Raw genomic sequence first — 21,403 nt, 5'->3', positions numbered from 1 at the left:
CATTAATGATTCATGATGACGGGTAATGACAAGTTCCTGCAATTCTTTACTTGGCAGAAATAACCGCTCTTGGAAGTAGGGTAAATCATCCTTAACGGTGTAGTGAGGACCCTTTTGACTCCATTCCAGTAAGGCAGAAGAGTCAAAAAGCTGTTTTACTTGAGCTTGGATGTCCTCAATGGTTTGCAATGAAGTCAAGCCCAGAATTCTTTGTTCCGGCATGATTGGCACAGGTTCTAAACTCGAATTGGGTTCTTCCATGCCTATCCGGGATAAGGCATCTGCCTTACCATTCTTGCAGCCAGGGCGATAGGTAATTATAAAATCAAATTCCGCAAAGAATAAAGCCCATCGGAGTTGTCGCGAAGATTGAGCTTTGGCCGTCTTTAAATACTGCAAATTTCTGTGGTCCGTAATTACGGTGATGGTGTGTCTTGCACCGAGAAGATAGTGACGCCAAGCCTTGAAAGCTGATTTAATAGCCAGTAGTTCTTTGTCAGTAATTGCGTAATTGAGTTCAGGTGGAGAGAATTTTCTGGACCAAAAGGCTACAGGGTGTAGTTGGTTAGTTTCTGGGTCTCTTTGCGACAGGACAGCTCCCATGGCCGAAATGGATGCATCGGTTTCCACGATGTAAGGGAGATCTGGGCGCGGGTGCTTCAATACAGGTGCAGAGGTGAATTTGGTTTTCAGGTCCTGAAAGGCTTGTTCAGCCTCAAGAGTCCATTCAAAGCGTTTATTTTTCTTTAGGAGAGCTGTGATGGGTTGAACAGTTCGAGAAAATTCCGGGATGAACCTTCGATAGAAATTGGCAAAGCCAAGCATGCTTTGCACTCCCTTCACAGAGCTAGGAGATGGCCATTTGAGAATGGCGTCCACTTTCCGCGAGTCCATTCGGATTCCTTGAGGTGTCAGGATGAATCCGAGAAACTCCACTTCTGTGGTATGAAAAACGCATTTTTCGAGTTTGGCAAATAATTTGTGCTGGCGCAATTTCTCAAGAACTGCCCTAACATGGTTTCTGTGATCAGATTCTGAGGAGGAATACACCAGGATGTCGTCAATATAAACGATGACACAAACATCGATAAGTTCCCGAAGAACATCATTCATGAAGTACTGAAAGGCGGCAGGTGCGTTGCACAAACCGAAGGGCATTACTTGATATTCGAAGAGTCCAAATTTGGTGCGGAATGCAGTCTTCCACTCGTCGCCCTCTTTTATACGTACCAGGTGGTAAGCTCCTCGGAGATCTAGCTTGGTGTACACACGAGCATCTTTTACTTGGTCGATAAGCTCAGGTATCAGGGGCAAAGGGTAACGATTCTTAATCGTTATCTGATTTAGGGCGCGGTAGTCAATACAGGCCCTAAGGTCTCCTTCCTTTTTAGGTACGAAGAACAAAGCGGAAGAGACTGGTGACTTTGATGGGCGAATGAAACCATTGGCCAGGTATTGATCCAAATACTGGCGCAAATGCAGGTTCTCAGGTTCAGTAAGAGCATAAATCCTACTACAAGGTAGTTGTGCATTGGGTACCAAGTCGATTTGGCAATCGTAAGATCGATGGGGAGGTAAGGTGTTAGCCTGCTCTTTCTGAAAAACGTCTTGGAATTCTTGGTATTCAGATGGTAGCTGTACAGGGGTGGACGTTACAGAGGCTAGACCCATAGCTGGATTCCTTGGGTAACAGGTTGGTTCACAATCAGGAAAAGTTATCTTCTTTGCTCGCCAGTCTATTCTCGGATTATGTGTTTCTAACCAAGGGATTCCAAGAAGTACTTGAAATTGTGGGGCCTTGATCACATCAAACACGATTGCTTCCCGATGTCCGTCCTGACCCACCAGAGTGATTTCAACTGTGGAATGCGTTACGGGCCCTGAGGCTATTTCGGTTCCATCAACTGTAGTAATTACATCTTGGGTTACTTTCGGGCGGAGAGGAAGCTTAATCCTGGAAGCCAATTCACGGTCTATGTAATTTCCAATAGCTCCACTGTCTATGTATGCTTTTATAGCATGCAACTGCTGAGGCTGTTTTGGGTTCACAAGCACCATTGGCATGACAAAATGCGAGGTCAAAGAGTTTGTTTTCAAGTTCGGCAAGCGGACCCCTACGCTTGTCGGGCTAGGTCGTTTCCCGAACCAGGTGTCAATAACTCGTTATCAGTGGCTCCAACCACCTTCTTGGGTGGTTTAACTGGACAACTTTGAAGAAAGTGACCGGAAGTTCCGCAATACAGACAAAGTTGCATTTGTCGCCTTCTCTCTCATTCCTTCTGCGTTAATGGTCCTTTAACACTGCCAATTTGCATAGGTTCGGAAACGTCAGTACTCTTGGAGTTAACGTGGGTCTTGATAGGTACTCTGGTTTCATACTTGAGCCGATCTGCCTTTCTATTTTGAAGTCTGTGATCAAGTTGAACCACTAAGTCTATGTAGTCTGCGCAGGCCTGGGGTGGATCTACTATCTGAGCTATAACATCTTTAAGCTCTCTGCGCAGGCCTCGATGAAACAATGTGATCCTTTTATTTTCAGGCCATCCGGTTTCCACAACTAGTCTATTAAAGGTGGCGATATAGGACAAAAGATCCCGATTACCTTGTCGTAAGGATAGCAGTTCGTTGTCAAGGGCCTGTCCCTGCGAGTGTCGAGCGAACAATCTTTCCATGCTGGCCTGGAAGCCCTGGAAATCCCGGAGAATGGGATCATCCTGATTTACCAATGGAATAGACCAATCGGCAGGACAGCCACTGAGGTAAGATAGTACAAAGGCTACTTTGGTCTGGTCGTTGGGGAAGGCCCCGGGCCTGCATAAAAAGTGTAAACGGCATTGGTTCATAAAAACGGCATATTTCTTGGGATCCCCCGCAAAACGTTCCGGCGGGGCCAAAGGCATGTGTCCAGGTAGATTGATTTGTACCGGGTTATTCGAACCCATTGTTGTAGAAATATCTCCGGAAACAGGTAAAGGAGTGTGCTCTGCCTGGCCCTGAAATAGCCTTTTGGCCAGATCATCAGTTCTTTCCTTGGATAGGATTAGTTCCCTTCTGAGAGCATTAGTCTCCTGGCGGGCTGAGTGCACTTCTGCCTGTAATTCCCCTAAAAGATGGGCCAGCTGATCTGTCTCGGAAGTCTCCATAGCGCCCAGGTGGGAAATTGTGGTAAGGCTTCGCGTTCTGTAACGCTCACCTGGTTCCCACGGAGGCGCGGCGTCGAAGGCGCAGAACTCTGAAGATGGACAGGAAGGGCCCCTCTATTCTGGCTTCCCTGGCTCGTTGGATACCCTCCTGTGCGTGAAAAGGGAGTATTACCAACTGTGGAACAATGCTCAAGCCTCCCACTCCCTTCCAACCCTCCACGATACCTCCTCCACGATTCCCCGTGAAGCCTCACCTTAGGGTTTGGAAGGATGAGCTCTCCATCCTGCTTCTGATGCAGGGGCGCGTTGAAACCCAGTTACTTCACTGGATTGAGGATTGATGGGAGTTCAGGTAAGCTTGACTGTTCAGGTAAGGCGCTGTAAAAGTTCTGTTCAAAAGTTCAAGCTTAATAATAATGTTTGTTGTCTAATTGCAGCAAGTGCTAATGCTTATGTCTTTTTCCCCTTAGGGGCCGGGGTTCGGAGTGCCGGAGATATGGCGCCGACCCGAAGTGAAACAGTTCTGGATGAGCGCTCAGGTAATGTCTTTGCATTCGCTCATCCAATGTCTTTGTCTTTTTTCCCCAAAGGGGCCGGGGTCCGGAGATGCCAGGAAGCGGCAGGACCCGAAATGCAGTGGGAATAATCCAACAGGTAAGACTTAAAAGGAAACTGAGCTTTCCTTATTCCTTTTCTCCCTCTCACCTTTGTTCTCGTCTTTTTTCCTCTAGGCGCCGGGGCGTAGCTGAATCCGGAAGATCGCTGCTGAAGATGGAAGCGCCTTGCAAAGGTGAGTAAAATGCAGCGCTGCAGCGATCGAAACGAAATGCCTTTAAAATGATGTCTTCCTTTTCAGGGCCGTTGGAGAAATGACTCCGGGATGCAGATTTAGCAGGTAAGGGCTTTTCTTCTCCTATTCTCTTCCTTTCTCCCCTTGCAGGTGTTCCAGGGTGCTGGCAGGCGTGGCTGAAGTCAGGATGCAGGAGCTGACACGGTGAGCGTCCAGCTGCTAGGTGCAGAACAACGCGAAGCATGTGTGGCTGTTCGGGTGGGGTTTAAATAGCCTTGGAAGAAGTTCCTGGTATGTATCCTTCCACCAATCAGGTATGTATCCTTCCCCGACCACGCCCGGGTGGTGAAGTAGTCCTACAGGTTAAGTAGTCCCATTCAGGCCTCAAGAGGGCCTGGATGAAGCAGCAAGGTCTGCATCAGGTAAGTGTGCACCCAAGCACTTAAACACATATCCTCTTCTATGAGCCTGGCGCCTAAGGCGCCAGGACTGGGGTCCGCTATGAGCCTGGCGCCTAAGGCGCCAGGACTGAGTCCAAAGGGCCCCGACTTGGGCCCGCTGAGACTTCCCTGGGGAAAATGATGTCTGCCTCTGGGGTTGCTGGGCCCGGCCTGGCTCCTTAGAGGTAGGCATCATGACAGATTCTTTCTGGTTCTGAAAATTCAAGGCCTAGTTGAAAATGGTTCAACTAATGGAATGGGCCTTTCTGCTTGCCAAGTTTCTGGAGTCTGGAGCAAGGAAAATGGATGTTCTCTTGCAGGGTGCTTTGCCAGCAATCGGTTAGTGGGTGAATCTGTGTGTCTCCTTCTAAGCCCTCAGCTGTTTCTATTTATGCTTATAATAAAGGGGTGTGTGCTGGTTTATCCTAAGCGCGCCCCCTTAGTCAGGCGATTGGCTAGAGTCTCTTCTCTACCTTGATTGGAGGAGAAAACAGGGTGTCACCATGATGGTGTGTGTTTATGAGTCAGAGAATCCTCCCCTTGTCCCTTTGAACATAAAATCTACTTTTGGTACAATACATATTTACATCTGTGCAATCTTTATAACAATAACATATATAGATTACATATTTTGTGCAGCAGATACTCCTCCAAGCCTCTTCGTTGTGGGATCTTGTGTCTGCTTTTGACAGAATGTTGCCCTTTTTGTCCGGAACACAATGTCCAGTTTATCCGAAAATGTGTAAAAATATGCACGTTGAACATGGGCATAAGGGTATAACGTTTCATACTTCTGGTACAAATACATTTGGTGTAAAACCACGTTTTCCGCTGTTTCCTTCTAGAACATGTCACACGGTTTTGCTGCCTCTTAAAATGTACCATCAGAATTTAGAAACACAAATATGTGATTTTGGTAATTTAAACAGTTTTAAGTGGTAAATTATATGTCTTTAACAAAATGTTTCTTTGTGAATGTCCAGCCCCAAATGGCTGTTTGTCTCCGCCTCCTTCTGGCTCTCTGCAGTTAGAAGCAGTCTCCTCCCATTTCCTCCAGAGGCCCAGGCCATTTACGACTCTTCACACTTAGGCTTCCTTTGACTGGAGGAAATCCATTGTCTTCTTCCCCTGGCAGACCAAATTCTCCTCCCCTAATCTAATCATCACAGAGGTGTGATTTCCTGGTGGAGTGAGCAGAAGGGAGATGCCTGGCCTCCGTGGGGGAAGCTTTTGGACTGGTTAAATTGCTTTAGGCAGGCTTAAATTCAATGTCATTGTGTTACATTTTTTTCTTGGTTTAAAACAAACTTGTAATTTCAAAACAAGCAGCTAGAACACTTATTCCAGATTCTAAACCATGGGATTTAAATAGTTACAACCTAGGTTACTCTCAATAACAGGTCACTTAGTTTTCAGACATTAGATTTCAGTGGTACAAGTTTACAGTTTTAATGCAATCTACTGACAGCTGTCATACAGGCGGCCACAAGTACTGCACCCAGATTTTGACAGATTTCACAGGCAGGCACATTTTTGCTGTGAATGTTTTGATGACAAATTCAGCTTTTCAGGACATTGTCTGTTCATAATGATTTCTTGAACTAAGTGCATTGTAGCACCTAGCAAGAATATTGGACGTTTGATGGTGTTTTGTGCAGGCATTCTGCAGTTTCAGCAACCAAGAAAAAGATTTAAGAACAAGATTTTGGATTTCTTTCAGCAAAGCACTGCTTTTCATGCAGGCTCGTTTTTACTTGTTGGGCAGCCCAGTGACATGTTTCCGGAGTGTGCTCTCTGTTCCACCACTGACAACATGCATGGTAAATTTGGCAGCCATCTCTTTGTGCTTCGTAGAGCGCAATTTTCAAAGGTTTTGGCGCGCACAAGGGTTTTCGTGGCCAATTCTAGAACCACCAGAACACAGTGATGCCGCAGGGCAGAGCATAAGTGGGTTAATACATCCCACAGTAGCTATGCTGTTACATTCTCATCTCCGCATCTCATTATCTGTCACCATCAACCACTGGCTTTTCACTGCCAGATACCATCGATATATTGGAAAGGCACCCCATCCGAGGACTGCCTCTGTGTGCTGTACTCTTTCATATGTATGTAATTTCTGGTTGAAATGACACTTCAGCCTTTAATAAATACTAATTAAAGAAATTATATTCCTTTCAACCCATGTATCGCTCTACAATGCACGTTATTTGCTATGAAAAGCAGTCTATAAAGGTTGGTTGTTACAATGTAAATACACAGGCAGGTAGGAGCTCCAACACCCGACTCCTTTGTCACTCTGTTCAGCAGCAACAACAGAGATATCTGGGGGAACCAAGGGAAAACCAGGAAGCACCCGACACTAACATAACAGTACCATTTTGGTGGGCAGGGATCGAGACTACCTGCATCACACCAAGTAAGGTAGCAGTGAAATCATGAGTTTATAGCCTTCATGAAGAAGATCATCAGCTTCCCAAGTTGCTGATAGGTCTGATCTTGAGAAGCAATGCCAGAAGAGCGTGGACCAACGTTCAGAGTAGAAGAAAAAGGGACTCAGCGCGGATTGTCTTCTTGTGTGCACAGGTGGCATGCGAGACCTTGAAACACAAGAGACAATGCTCACCAGCAGCTGCATTGAGATAAACCCACTCACTTGTTCTGAAGTAACGGATAACAAATTAGCAGTGTAAAGATTGTGGCTGACTTGTAGTGGTGGTCACACAATGAGTCTCACTGTCAATCACTTCTAGGATGGTACAATAAACGGGAAACGAATATAATCCACAAAACATATCTGTTCTTTTAACAAGTTAAAGATGGCCCTTCGGAAATACCATGCTAAACTAAAATGAAACACAATAGAACCTTGCCAAAAGAGTAGGGTGACTACTAAAAGATTCTGAAAAATGTGTCTAGGAAGAAGGAGATTAACTTTCTATAGCAGTCCTAAACAAAAAGAAATGTGTTATGGTAGGGGTCATCAGCCTCTTCACAGCGTGTCATACAAACTCAGAAGCCTAAGCCTATAAAGCAGGTGTCAGATGGCAATGAGCTGGCTCTAGGAATCCTAATCGTAGGACAAGATGGCAGCAGCAATTGGTGAACTCTTAGGTTGAAGAGTTGTAACTTGGAGGTTTTAGCCAGACTTGAGTTGATGTCATATTTTTGCAGTAGTCTATGTCGCGGATACAGGTCTGCTTGGTGGTCACAGAGAGGAAAGGCAAGGTTCTATTTCTACAAGTTATACAATCAGAAGACAGTGATTTCTTTATTCTCAATCCCTCTTTCTCACACCCGCTTCCTCTGCATCCCTACCTTCAGGGTAAGTCGTGGCTGAAGTTGTAATAAGATTTGTGTTTTGGAGCCTTAAAGTTTGCTTTTACCTTAGCGTTTAAATGTCTGCTTGCATGTATGTAGTTCATAAAGTGCAAACCTGGCTGGGAAGAGCGCTGTATGAAGGCGGCAGAAGTAGTATCAGTGGGCTGTGATAGGTAAGGGGAACAGGAGTTGGGGATGTGTACAGAAAATATATAAATAGGAAGACGCTTGGTTTCCTAGGTATGAAAAGAAGGTTACGTAAAGATTTGCTTACCATGTCCGAGTTCAGTTTGAGCATAACTTCCAATAATCTGGTAGTTTTGGGCTAACGGAATCCATTTGGCAATCTGCTCATCAGTACCCAGTCCCAAGATACTATTTACAAAGACACCATGAACATTAAATGCGACTTCTCCTCCAAGAATTCTGCAAAAAAAAAGGTTGATTTGTTTCTAAATACCAACATGTAATTAACAAACAATATTTCAATCACCTTAAACTACTTAGAGCAATTGTATCAGTTTAATTATATGTATTTATCAGGTTAAATAAAATACAACCATATACATACTTACATACTAAAGTCATTCATAATAAGAAAAGTTATCATATCAACTTTAACAAAACATCTCACATGTTGCACATTTTGCAATTAGTAGAGTACATATTGCACATTCTGCCTTTGCCATGTTGCATTGTTCAAATCACTATTATGCTGCAAAATTGGCTTACCCATTATGTTTCCTACATCTATCATTTAAACCATCTTCAATGTATTAAACAACAGTGACAATTTTTCAATGTGCAAAAAACAACAATTATCTATCCCGCCAAGCGGTTTGGCTCAGATGTCTCTTGTAAATGTTACATTAGTATAAGGGTTTCCAGCATGTGAATCGTGAACATTAGCCTGTGTCGCATCTCGATAGGATTATGAATGTTAGCAAGTGCCACACTTAGATGGAATTGTGAACATTAGATTGCGTCCATCTAGAAAGGATTTTGAATGTTAGCATGCGCCACACTTAGATAAGATTGTGAATAATAGCCTGCGTCACAACTAGATAGGATTGTGAATGTTGGCCAATGCCACATCTAGATAGAATAGCGCTTGTTAGCCAGTGCCACATCTAGACTGCATTGGGCATACTATCCAGGCCAGCTTTAGATAGAATTGTGAATGCCAGCTTGCTTCACATATAGATAGGATCTCGAAGGTAGGCCAGTGACACATTTGGATACAGTTGTGAATATTGGTGGATGTCATATATAGAAAGGATTGTGATTATTAGCCAGTACCGGATATAGATAGAAATGTAGACATATTCACGCCCCACATCTAGAAAGAATGTGGAAATTTAGCATATCACTTCCAGACAGCGAAGCCAATAACCAACCTACTAACAATTTCAGCCCTCTGCATACACCTCTCAAACTCTAACCAAACAACCACAACCCTATAGCACAACAAACCGCACAAACTTCACTACTCTGCAACAAAACAAACCACACATAATCTTGCACAACAACACACAGCGGCTACCGACCGGAACTCACCCCAAGATCAGCGAACAGTGTTAACCGAACTGAAGCTGCCAACAGCACATCACTGCTCTCTTGCACTTTTCCTGCTTGTTCCCACTAACTCACCCCCCCTTCCCTTTTCAGATCCGTTAGAGCGCCAGGGGACCACTCCGCTGGTGATAGTGCGCATTACAAATATCCTTTAATATTAATATCAACATATGTTTTCTCTATCTTGACTAAACACTAGTACATGCAATTGGAAAATGCTTGGCTATTTTGATAGTATACAGCAAACATTATGCTTAAATAAATCTCAATCTTAAAATAGTAATAAATTTCACCTATAAATAAAAATGCTCAAAATCAGGAAAAAAGTATAATTCTTTTTCAAAAGCGCTAAGATTTTTTAAAAAAGGATGCAAAATCACTTTTCCTACTTCACTTGCTGGGTATTATAATGTAGCAAACAAGGCGCTACCTCATTAAAGACATAGCAGATGTGGAAGTGGGCAGGAACTAAAGAGTACGATGTTCCTCTACTTTTTGATAAAATCCGTCATCGTTCCTGTACTTTCACGTTGAGAACCATTCCTGGCCATCAGACAAAGGGCACTTTGTTTTTTGCTGCCCCCTTACTGGCGATTCAAACCTGGGCCCTGTGGGGACTCGCTCTACTGTGAAATCCTGCTTGGCCATCTTGCAGACGATGGCTTGCTGTTGCTTATTTCAGTAGCCTGCTTGTGACAAAGTCCAATCCCCAGCCACTTAGCCCTGCTTCTGCAGTGGTTCAATGTTTTTCTTCTGCATTTAAGCACTCTTAACTTTTAAAATTTCTGCAGGCAAAGCTGTGATGGTATAGGTAACGAGTGGATGGGAGGGTTGCATTAATCGTTGGTAGGTCCATTAAGAGGTTTGAATGCTGGGTTATTATAAAGGGGATGGTGTATGAAGACTCATGCAGTGGGGGGACAATGACTGATAATAATGGTGGTCGTTAAGATGTATTTTCTTTCACTTTTCTTTCAGTTTTGGTAATACAGTTGGAAGGCACAGTGGCAGGGTGTGGGGGCGGAGGAAAGGCACCCTGGGTATGGACTTTGTATTGCATTGTGGAGGGGGCATGAGGGTGGCTATAGGGCCGATAGGGAGTAGGTGCGATGGGTGTGGGAAATTCCAGAACATAGTTTCACTACTTTTTCTGTACACTTTGACCTCTGCATAACAGGCAGAACAAGTCTAAGGAGAGTTTGTAGTGTGTAGGGGATTTCAGATGGTCCGGTTGCTGTCTTACATCTGGGAGGAGGGTGTTTCAAACCTCTGGACCGCCTTCTAACAATTATTTTCTCAAATGTTTTACATTTGAAGGGTTTGAGGCATAAGCCTGTCTCTGGTACTGAATCTTGGAGTTCTCCTTAGAAGGAGTTCTCCTTAGAAAGAATTAGGTGATATTTTGGGCTCATTTTCCAATCGGCTGATCTAGTGAAGCAGATGGCTCAAGATTCAATTCTCAAACGAATAGGCAGCCATTGGTGGCTTTTCAATGTTCCGCAGACATGATCAGGTTTCTCTAGCCCAAAGACTATGTTCACAGATATTTTTTGTATGACCTGTAGATGGTTGATTTCCTTTTTGTGGAGTCCTAAGTGGAGACTGTTACAATAGTCCAAAGTTAACATTATCAGGACCTAGATCATTTGGACTTTGTTGTTCATGTCAAACACGGGCAGGACTTCAGTTTGAGTGTAAAGTAGCAGCTGCAACGGTCATTGATATGCACTTCGAGAAAGGACTTGTTTGAATGTAACTCTCAGATTCTTTTAGCAGTCAATGGTACGTGAGCCGGACTTGGGTCACTGGGCCATAGCTTGTGGATGTTGGAATCTCATGTGAGATTCCAGACTAGATAGAAGGACAGTGTGGTGTCCTCGATCATATCAAGGACAATAATTGGCAGTGGATGGTTATAGTTAGATTCTGCAAGGTACCTTTTCCTGTACTCATCTGTGCAGTGACAGATTCTCCCTGGCTGGAAACCAAGTTGTTTATCGTGCAACAGAGTGTTTCTTTTGCTACAGTCCTATAAGTGTTTCGCCACTACCCTTTTAATCAACTTCGCTTCAAATAGAGTGGTAGAGATTGTTTGATGGTTCACAAGTACAGAAGGGTCTGCTCCCTTTATTTGTAGGGGCACATTAACAATTTCTGCTAGTAGGATCCCTTTGGAAAGCAACATGTCCTGCAGGGATTTATTTATTTTATTTATTTGAACAGCACCAACTGCAAAACAGTTACTTCATAGCATTCCAAGACGTCGCTTAGAGCAGACAACAAAAGTAGGGGACACAGTAAGCTCATCATTCAAAAGGTCTTGGAACGTACAGTTTTAGTAAAAGAGAAACTGGAAAGGGGGGGATGGGGCAAGTGCAGAAAAAGAGCAAGTGAGGTAGGAAAATGCTTACAGAAAAGCAGATAATAGCAGAGGAGACTTATAGCAGCAGGGGAAGGTAAAAGAGAACGCTAAAGCCTGGAAGAGAGGAACCTGTAGATCAAAATTGATCAAAGTCTTGCCGTCTGCACGGCAGAGCACAAGTTATTTCTTTGGCCATGATGGAGAGTCATTCAGGTGGAAATGCGTGTTTAAATAGGTGAGATTTTGTTTCTTTCCTGAATTTTGAAAGGCACCCTTTGTGGTGTATATTGGGTTAGTGGAAGTTCAACAGGCAGGTACCTCTTGTACTCAGAAAGCATTGACCCAGGTGCTTTTTCTTGAAAGTAGTATGTGACTGTATTTTGGAGGAAGAGGTTCTTATTGTTCTAGAGTGTTAGTATCTTTTGATGCAAACAGAGAGGTACTCTGGTGCTTGCAATGCAAGGTCTTGTGTATAAAGCAGCAGCACTTACATTTTTCCAGCAGAACCCAATTCAAGGCTTTTAGAGCTAGTTTCATGTGGACATGCATTTTCAGACTTAGGATAAGATTTGCATCTGTATTTTGGATCAAATGAAGGATGCGGATAGGTGTTTGGGGAGGTTCAGATAGAATTTGTTATAGTAGTCTACTTTATTATTATTTTTTTTTAAATAGCTCTGGTAACCTATTTAAGAACTGTGTGATTAGCGTAAAGATGTTAATCAATGTTTATTCAAAGTTCCTCCATAAATATAAAAGCAAAAATAGTGGAACACAAATATTAAATAACATACAAATAAAACATTATATTAAAAAAATCAACTATTTAAAATATCCCATATATCGGCAAGATGGATGTAGACTGGAGAAAGAAGAGTCTAGGGACATGTTTCCCTGCCAGATCCCAAGAGGGTGTACCAAATTCTGCAAAAGCCCAACATGGTCGTCTGCAACAGACAGCGAGCAGGAGGACCCTGAAGCCACTGTCTATCCGGCATCAGGAGAATGTCTACATTCCCAGCTAAGACGACCTCTGCCAATCTGACCCTGGAGGAGCAACACCATCCTCCCTTTGATTTTGGTTTTGACTTAAAGGAACTTTGGAATCCTCTGGTTTGCATCCTCCACTTGGCTGGGATTATTTGAGTTATTTTCTGTAACTGATGAGATGGTCTACTGCTTTTGCTGAACCCCTTTGTAGTAAGAGGAGAGGACCCCGTTCTTTTGAGAGATTGGCCCCTTCCTTCTCTTTGTGTTCCGACACTGGGGACCCTAGTATACTGACACATGGGAGGCACGATAATCCTAAAACTTTAGATTGAGTTATATTGAGTTGGAGACGATGAGATAGCACAGTGAGCTACGCGCTCCCTCCTGATATCTGTGCGCATCCTGCTGTGGCAGGTTCGAATCCAGCCAGAGTCAACTCAGCTTTTCATCCTTCCCAGGCCGATAAATTGAGTACCTCTCGTGGGATAATAATGTCTTCTATTATTTCAGCACTCTGAGATTTATGGGTGTGTAGAGCTATATAAGAAATACATTACCATTATCTTGACCAATTGTTCTTTCGTTTCTGAAAGGGTAATGAAAGCTTATAACTATAGGTTTGTGGCTGAGTCTCTATTATGAGAACATTCTCATAAACTGACATTCATCATACCCAGAACTACAGCTGAATTACCACAAGTCTCAATTATACAATTAGAGCTGCCGCTTTGTTAAGGGACTGGGCCTTCAGTACTTCAAGTGTTATTTTAACAAACAGGCCAGATACAGCCCAATTTATTTTGAAGAACCCACGGTGGTCACTTTGCCCTGTGTCTGCCCACTGGAAGAAAATCTTGAAATGCTCTAGCCAGGCATTCTCACCAATAACCAAATCCAATTATAGTACAAAAAGATATGCTAGTTGCATGCTGGGCGCCACCAATGCTTGCCCTTATGTGTTGCTGGTGCCCTGCATGCAATTTTCAACACTCACTAAAAGGTGCATAATTGTGAAGAGACTATACAGGCAAAAGAAGCCTTTACCCGTCATTTTTACTCTCTGCTTTGTGAGATAAAACACTGGCTGCAAATTACGCTTTGCGTGCATTATTTTATAATGGATTCCTATGTAATCGGCCTGGTCTTTAACAGGTGCTAAACCAATAAATAAATGCATTTTTTTATTGTTTTTATTATTGTGTTACAGTCATCCATTTGACTTTTGACATAATACAAAACGGTCTGCTATCAAAGATTCATAGAAACCTAATTAAAACCCACAGTGATAGTCAGAGAAAAAAAAATGTACAATTCAACCAAACAATCCCCGGGGCATTTGTCATACAGTTCGAGCTTCTTATGTACTTTCACAAGTTCCATAGAAAGGAAGACTTTGTGCCTCGAGGACAAACAATACCAAAATTCTCTTGTTTCTAGCCATCGTGGGTTATCGACATATCAGGAAAATGACTGGATTATTAGGTCACTTGTTCCTTCACACTCCAAGATGTGGAATAGGGATTGTCGTACAACCAGTTTACATTTATTGGTCTAATCCTTTGTCTACTCAAAATAATTTCTTCAGTAGGTAACAAGTTTAAGCGGAATCTTAACAAGACATCTCTTCCTCTGCTATCTGGGAACTGCCTGAGATCTCGTGGGAGAGCTCCCAGGCCTTTATCCTGAATAGGCGGATTCCTATGGAGTTTTAGCTACCTCATTGTATCTGCAGTGTTTATCCAGTCCATTTCATTTAACGTTCATCTACACCCCTTTACATTGATCTTTAGCTCATCCTCAGTTTTATGAAGGCACAGTAGGATAGACACTTTTGCCGTTAGTTTTCCCAAAAATGTGTGCCTTTTCGTTCTTTCTGGCAGAGGCCAATTTTCTTTGGGCCATTTAACAAGCCTATACAGCAACCATTTCCACTCCAGGCACACCCCCAATGATTTCAATCCCAACTCGTAACAGACTGAGACTGTCTGGAGGGAGAGCGGGAGCGTCAAAGCCTTTTTCCAAACCCTTCCCTCTAGGTAGTCCAAGTCTAACTCCCACAACTGTGACTCAATATCCATATCATACATGAGAGTCGGAATTGCTTTACACTTGTAAAATGTAAAGAAAGCTGCCAAAGAGAATTTGCAGAAATTGATTTTAATATTCTTTACTTGAGCAGCTAGTTGGTTAACTTTGGCTCACAATTTATCTTTTATTAAGGCTGCGTTTGCGCGTGCTGCGAATCTGAAGCCCAAATATTGGGTTTCCAAAACAGGCCTAATAGCCACTGACTCCAAAATCCAGCTATTAGATTGTTCCTTCTTTGTACGTGTTCCCATCCTCACTATTTTGGTTTCATCATGATTGATTTCCAGCTCGTTTGAAATATGTATTTCTTAGAAATGCTTTGGTACTTGGCCTGTATGAAAATATTCTGCAGGCATTAAATCAAGTGTTCTTCCAAGGAGGAGGAAAGCGAAGCAGAGATGCAAACTCTGCTTTGCTGCCCTCTAATACTTTGAAACGGCAGAATAATGAGATGTAATGCAAAGTGAAAGAGTAAAGTCACTTTTGCACACCACTCATTGGTAAATGACCTCCATACTGTCCTTAATAGCTATCATTTTGTTTAAGTGTTCCCATGCTCTTTTAATTGCTGCTTTTATTTCAGCAATAAGCTTGTAACTGCGACAACCACCTCCAACAGCCTTGGAGCTACGTCCTGAGCTTGAATGACCCCGTTTAGGAAGTACATTTAAAGCCTTATTCTTACCCCTACATTCATTGTCAATGCAAGTTTTGCAGCTTAAAGGCAATCTGCGAGTCATCCACGTACAGTTTTAAAGTTCCACTGAAAGTGTCCAGCATCAGCGAGTGGCTTCATTTAACAGTTAAAGAGCCGGTGATAGTAATGAATGGTTTGGAAGAGAACAGCCCTAATTTCACACAAGAAACTCTACCTTTGAGGAATGATTCGATCCATTTTGGAGCAAGACACTGGATGCCTAGAGAATGCTGAAGTCTTTGAAGAAGGTTAGAATGATTGATGGAGCTCGAAAGCTGTGGCAAAGTCGAACAGGAAGAGAATTACTATAGAGTTTGTCTGCCATAGACAGAAGTGCTTACTTCACATGCAGCAGAACAGATTCCGTGTTGCGAGCTGGGCGAAACCCTAACTGGAAGTTGTGTAAGTGATTTTCTTTTTCATAGTATTCCAACAGTTGTCTTGTTGATATTTTTCCCCAGAATCTCTCATTTTGATTTTATTTTATTTTATTTATAAAGTGCAAAAAACCAGGCCCAGGGGCAACCGGGCGCATACTCTTAAACATGTTACAAAAAGCAGTAGTTACAGAAGTTACAAAAATAGACCGCATATATACATGTACCGAAGGGTACCATTAACAGCGTATAATACAGGGACAGAGCAGAGAGAAAATGTATATTCAGTCCTGTACCCCACATGGAGTCTGGACTGTGTCAAGGTCTCATGAGTCTTGGGAGAGCAGCCATGTTTTAGCATTGTTCTTGAATGAGTGGAATGATGGTTCAATTCTGATAGGTGTGGGCAAGGTGTTCCAGAGTTTGGATGCCAGGACGGGGAAGCTCACCCCACCAGCTTTTTGGAGTTTGCATCTAGGCACGATGAGACTGAGTTTGGGCTGCTCTGGTAGGTCGAGTGGAGGTGTGGCGTGAGAAGCGAGTGGACAGGTAAGGTGGGGCGTTGTTGTTCAGACATTTGTGAGTCAAAGCTAGGGTTTTCATGGCAATTCTCTGTTTTACCGGGAGCCAGCGTAAGTCCAATCTGACGGAGGAGATATGAGAGCGTCTCGGGATGTTTAAGGCTGCCCTTAAGGCATTATTTTGTACAGTTTGCAATTTATTAAGGTTAGACTGACTGGTCCCTAGGTAGAGAGCACTACAGTAGTCGGTTTTGGCCATAACAAGAGTTCTGGCGAGTGTGATACAGTTGGTGGAGTTTAGGAAGGGTCTACAGGCAGTGATAAGTTTGCAGGTATAGGCCGAACCTGACCTAACTGCATTTATTTGTCTGTTCAGAGAAAGCGAGGAGTCAAGATAGACCCCAAGCGTCTTAGTATCTTTGGAGACTTTAATGTCATTGCTGTCAATAATGAAGGACTTGTAGGTTTGGTCTAGTTTGTTGAGCCGATGATTTGATCCTAAACGTAAGAGCTCAGTCTTATCATCGTTAAGGCAAAGTTCGTGCTGTGCCATCCAGGCCTGGATGACCGAGTAAACATCGTTAAGGGCTTTGGTGTCAGCTGTGTAGTCTCCTGTGATAGGGATGAGTATCTGGGTGTCGTCTAGTGTAGGAGACACCCAGATAGTCAAGCACATCGAAGAGGGGCTTGGTGAATACGTTATACAACGTAGGGGATACACACGAGCCATGAAGAGATTGTTTCTGATAAGGCATGAGTTGGCCAGCCCGTTGAAAATGAAATCGCAGAATTTTTTCAGCAGTGAGTCTATGATTTATTTATTTGTTTGTAACATGCCAAAAGCCACAGGCATCAGGGCGCACAAAGATTCTCAAGTCAAATATCAAAGACATGACCACGAGGCAGAGCAGAAGGCCCGAAGGCAGAGCAAAAGGCTGGTGGCAGGGCCTATTACAAACAAGAATGGTTTTCGTGCAATCTTTTACGACTTGCCCGTGAGTTAAGAAATTGATGAGCGTGGTCAAGACAGGTGGCAAGGCTGGCAAATGTGCTATTTGATGGTGATAGCTAGATATGGGTGGATTTTGGGAGAGGAGGCATTCATTTTGCCAAACACTTTAATCAACGCTGTGGTGAGTTGCTGCGTGCCGTCCCCATCCTGAGCAGAGCACCAGTGTGGGATAAGAACAATATTCCGCACCAGCGGTTGGACAGCAGCTGTGACGGTGCAGCAAGAAGGCCCTCTGGTCACTTGCACCTCACTCGTAGTCATCGCCCGCCTACTTTGTAACACATGCGATGAGGTACATCAGCAGTGTACCTGACTAATGTGCGTCAACAGACCGGCGGCTAAGCCGAGTGGAATCTGAGGCGAAGATGATCAACGGCAGTGAGGATGTCTAGTCTGCAGACAGCACAAAAGTGAAACATTTTCTGAAGGTGTGGCCAATCAACAGTGGTGAAGCTGTGCAGGGCGCAGGTTGCGCAAAGAAGAGAAGCAAGGACCTTCCCTTGCAGTTTTTACGTGGAAGGGGGGAGGTATGCCCCACCATCCCATGCAGGGAAAACACAGGTTCTGTAAGCTGACATATTGAAGAGAGCCCTGAGAAGGAAAGTCACTGAAGGAAGGATATCTCGACTCTGGAATGAGCTCCTGACTCTGCCTAAGAAGCAGTGAGTATTTATTTTAGCTAATTGTTTTAACTCATTGTTTTCGTTTTTTACATCAGCTTATTTTGTTTAGACAATTTATTCAGCCTTTTACTTTAGATTGTTGTATTAGTTTATTAATTTGTGAAGGAAACTACAGTCATGGAGGCCACCATAGAACCACTTCGCGAATTTCAGCCATCGACGAGCGAGCCTGCAATAACAAGGCCTCACTGGAAATAAATATTTATCACGCGCCTTGTAGCAATTGGTGACATGTACTTCGACCCGGAAAGGAAGCAGGTCATATTGTAGAACAGCCTGGGGATGTAGGGCCTGGGGATTTTAGAGTCTCCAGTTGGTCTCAATTGATGAGGGTGCAGGGAATGCTCAGGATATACACCAGGTGACCGAAGGAATGTTAACAGAACAGTTTAGACCCAGTACGAATGTCGTCATGTAACGTCACCTATTCTTTTGATGCAATCAAAACATTAATGAAAAGGTGTGCACATACCTGGCAGCACTGCAGTGTCTCGCGAAGGAATGAGACATTGACCCCTTCCAGACAGTTTCATTTGGGATCATATTGTGTGCTTCACCAATGACAGGAAGTTACAAGAGAGACTGTTAATGATGAAAGCTCTCCCTCTTGAACAAGCGATAACTATGTCCAATATGGCATTGCAATCTGAAGCTTACACTCAAACCATGGCCATAACCAATAAAGGAGAGGTGAATAACCTTCCCAACAAAACCTTCAAACAACAGACCAGCCTCTAAAGAACAATGCACATCAACCAGGACTTAAGGGCTGGAAGCCAATACCAGGAAGAGATCACAAGCGACAATAAGCAGATATGCTTGTTTTGAGGAACAAACAGTGGTTTGAGGAACACAGACATGTGTGTGCTGATTCTTTGAAAGTTGGTTATTGGGTCCGAATCAGAAAGGCCAGGCTAAGGGGCAGGGGAGTTCCTAATTTTTCCTCCATCAAGGTGGTGTGGCGTTTTTAGGCATGGTGGGGATATTAGTGGATGGAACAAAGAAGGGGTCAAAGACAGCTAGTCAAATGCCATGAGACAGAGTTGAAGGAGGATAGAAATGCACCTACATCTGCAGCTGGCACCGGTATGGAAATTCTACCAGGTCCAATTCCATATGAGGGGGAGGGACTTGCAGCATGAAGACAAGCTAGACGGAGTCTCAAATGCAATGTCATCTCCTAGCCTCTTGTAGGTGGTTCTCAAGACTTTTGGACAGGAGGTGAACAGCCAGAACAGAGCCTGGCAGGTCATAACACCAATGTATTTGCATAGGCTGAGACCAGGGCCTCACATTGATTGCTACATATTCCAACAAAATGTAAAGACTTCGTATTGGGGTGGTTTGCGTAAAGGGGAAGGAGTGTGGTGAGTTGCCACAGTCCATCTGTATGCTGAGCCAATGCTGGTACGAGGTACAAAGAACGTTCACAACCAGCGGTTGGACAGCAGCAGAGAAAGAGCGGCAAGAGGGTACTGCGGCCCTCCTTTGTATATCCATACAAAATAAATACCTCTTACCCGTAGCCCAGCTGCCACTCAGTTTGTAACACATGCCTTCATGGCTATTGGATTGTAAAGACAGGAAGGAACTGTACCGGTTGGTAGCTGCAGGGGCAAGCTCGACATACTTCCTGGGCATGGAAGTTATGCAAGATTTATTTGCCCTTGTTCTGAAAGAATATAGCAAGGCCATCAGTTTGTTTCTGATAGGGGTTAATCATAGATTCTCAACTCTTACTATATTTTAAAAACGTCAACAGAATTGTTGTAGGTAGCGTTATGTCTTGAAGGTTAAGGCCATCTTTATCGGATTACGGCAAAGTGGTTGCCTTTTTGATGTCAGAGGGTTACCCAAGGCCTAAATAAGATCTTTGGTGCGTCAAACATGGTAAAGCTTGAGCTTTTGAAAGCTTGAGTTTGATAAAAAAATTATTCAGGGAAAGTGGGCCTCATTCCAAGTGTGTCGGTCTGGAAATAAGGGTACAATTGATGAGGATGTCTGTATGGGGTTGATTAGCTATTTCTAGATGGAGAAGAACTCTCTACATTTATTAGCCAAGTGGTATTTTAATTTGTGGATTAGATTCCTGACTGATGGGGCCAATCTCTTTCTCTTCCTCCCTTTCGATCTCATTCTTGTGGGGTCCCCCAGGACTCTACGAGGTGAACAAGAGGCTGCATATAGATGTTAAATAAAATAGGATACAAGGCACACTCCCACGGCCTCTGTTGCTAGTTGGTACTCTTATGCCGACAAAACATCAAATTATTGCACAGCTTAATCTTATTCAACCTGATGTGTCATCGTGCTTTATGAAGTGCTTGGTGGCTGTGGACTGTTGGATAAGTAGCAATTGGCTTATGTTGAATGAAGACAAGACGGTGGCTCTGGTGGTGAATACCGCATTTGCTTCTTCTCTATGGACTTCCTCTTTCTGGCCATCTGCTTTGGGTGCCTTTCCTACTCCGGTGATGGGTGTTAAAGATGTGGTCCTTAAGATTTCTGCTTCACGCTCTATGGAGGTCCAGGTCAGCACGATATATCAGGCTGGCCACTTCCATCGGAAGGATCTCCGCAGCGTGCTGCCCTATATTCTGGCACATCTTCACATTTTGTTCGTTGCTTCTCTAATCTTAAATCGCATCGACTATTCTAACTCACATTTCCTTGCTCAACCCCTTTATCTCATGCACCAGTTACAGCTACTCCAAAACCTGGCAGCTCGGTTGCAACTGGCACTCCCTATGGTTGTCACATTTCCCCAGTGCTTTGCTCTCTCTACTTGCTTGCTGTGGTGAAAAGGGTTGAATTCACGTCCTTATGCATAGTTCACTGTGGATTTTATGGTCGGGGACTGCGTTTGGTCCTTATACTCCAGGGCGTTCTCCTTGTTCGGAGCACGCTCGCTAGATCTCTGTTCCTCGGTTCCAGTTATCCACGACCGGAGCACAGGTTAACAAGCAAACAATAAAATACATTTTTCGGTCGATGCCGCTAAATTGTGGAATTCTTTGCCACTTTCACTCAGGTTCACTGAGAATAATTAGTTTAGGTGTTCATGGGGTAGTGGTTAATGGCCATGCAGTAAGGAAACACTTTCCAGTGCTCCCATTCAATCCTGCATAATCCTCTACAAAGAAGCAAATCCTGTTGGCGCTGCACGCTGTCAACGCACAATATGAGTGTGGTATACTAGGGGAGCTGCACAACGCAAGATTAGGCATAACAGCAGTGGCTGAATACAAAACGAGTCCGCCGACGGAGACATCCCGGTGAGACGAGCAGACAACCAAGATGGCGGTGGGTGCAAGGACCACACCACGCACCGTCCTAGAACTAGTGAAGGCAACATCGGGGAGTGCCAAGAAGTGAGGCCACCAATATCACCCCCCCCCCCGGAC

General features: G+C 43.8%; 1 protein-coding gene across 1 annotated transcript in view; it reads right to left on the bottom strand.

Moving 5' to 3' along the window:
* ACOX2 (acyl-CoA oxidase 2) overlaps positions 1–21,403 on the bottom strand; it is a 1,177,957-nt gene that overhangs the window by 943,547 nt on the left and 213,007 nt on the right. Inside the window, exon 3 of the mRNA XM_069643758.1 lies at positions 7,969–8,120. Coding sequence (XP_069499859.1) covers positions 7,969–8,120 — 152 coding nt within the window. The remainder of the gene's footprint in view (positions 1–7,968; positions 8,121–21,403) is intronic.

The sequence above is a fragment of the Ambystoma mexicanum genome, chromosome 2p, assembly GCF_040938575.1.
Source record: "Ambystoma mexicanum isolate Mex_15411 chromosome 2p, UKY_AmexF1_1, whole genome shotgun sequence".
In the NCBI taxonomy this organism is placed as follows: domain Eukaryota; kingdom Metazoa; phylum Chordata; class Amphibia; order Caudata; family Ambystomatidae; genus Ambystoma; species Ambystoma mexicanum.
The sequence above is the reverse complement of the archived record's forward strand: the minus strand, read 5'-3'. Positions and strand labels throughout refer to the sequence as shown.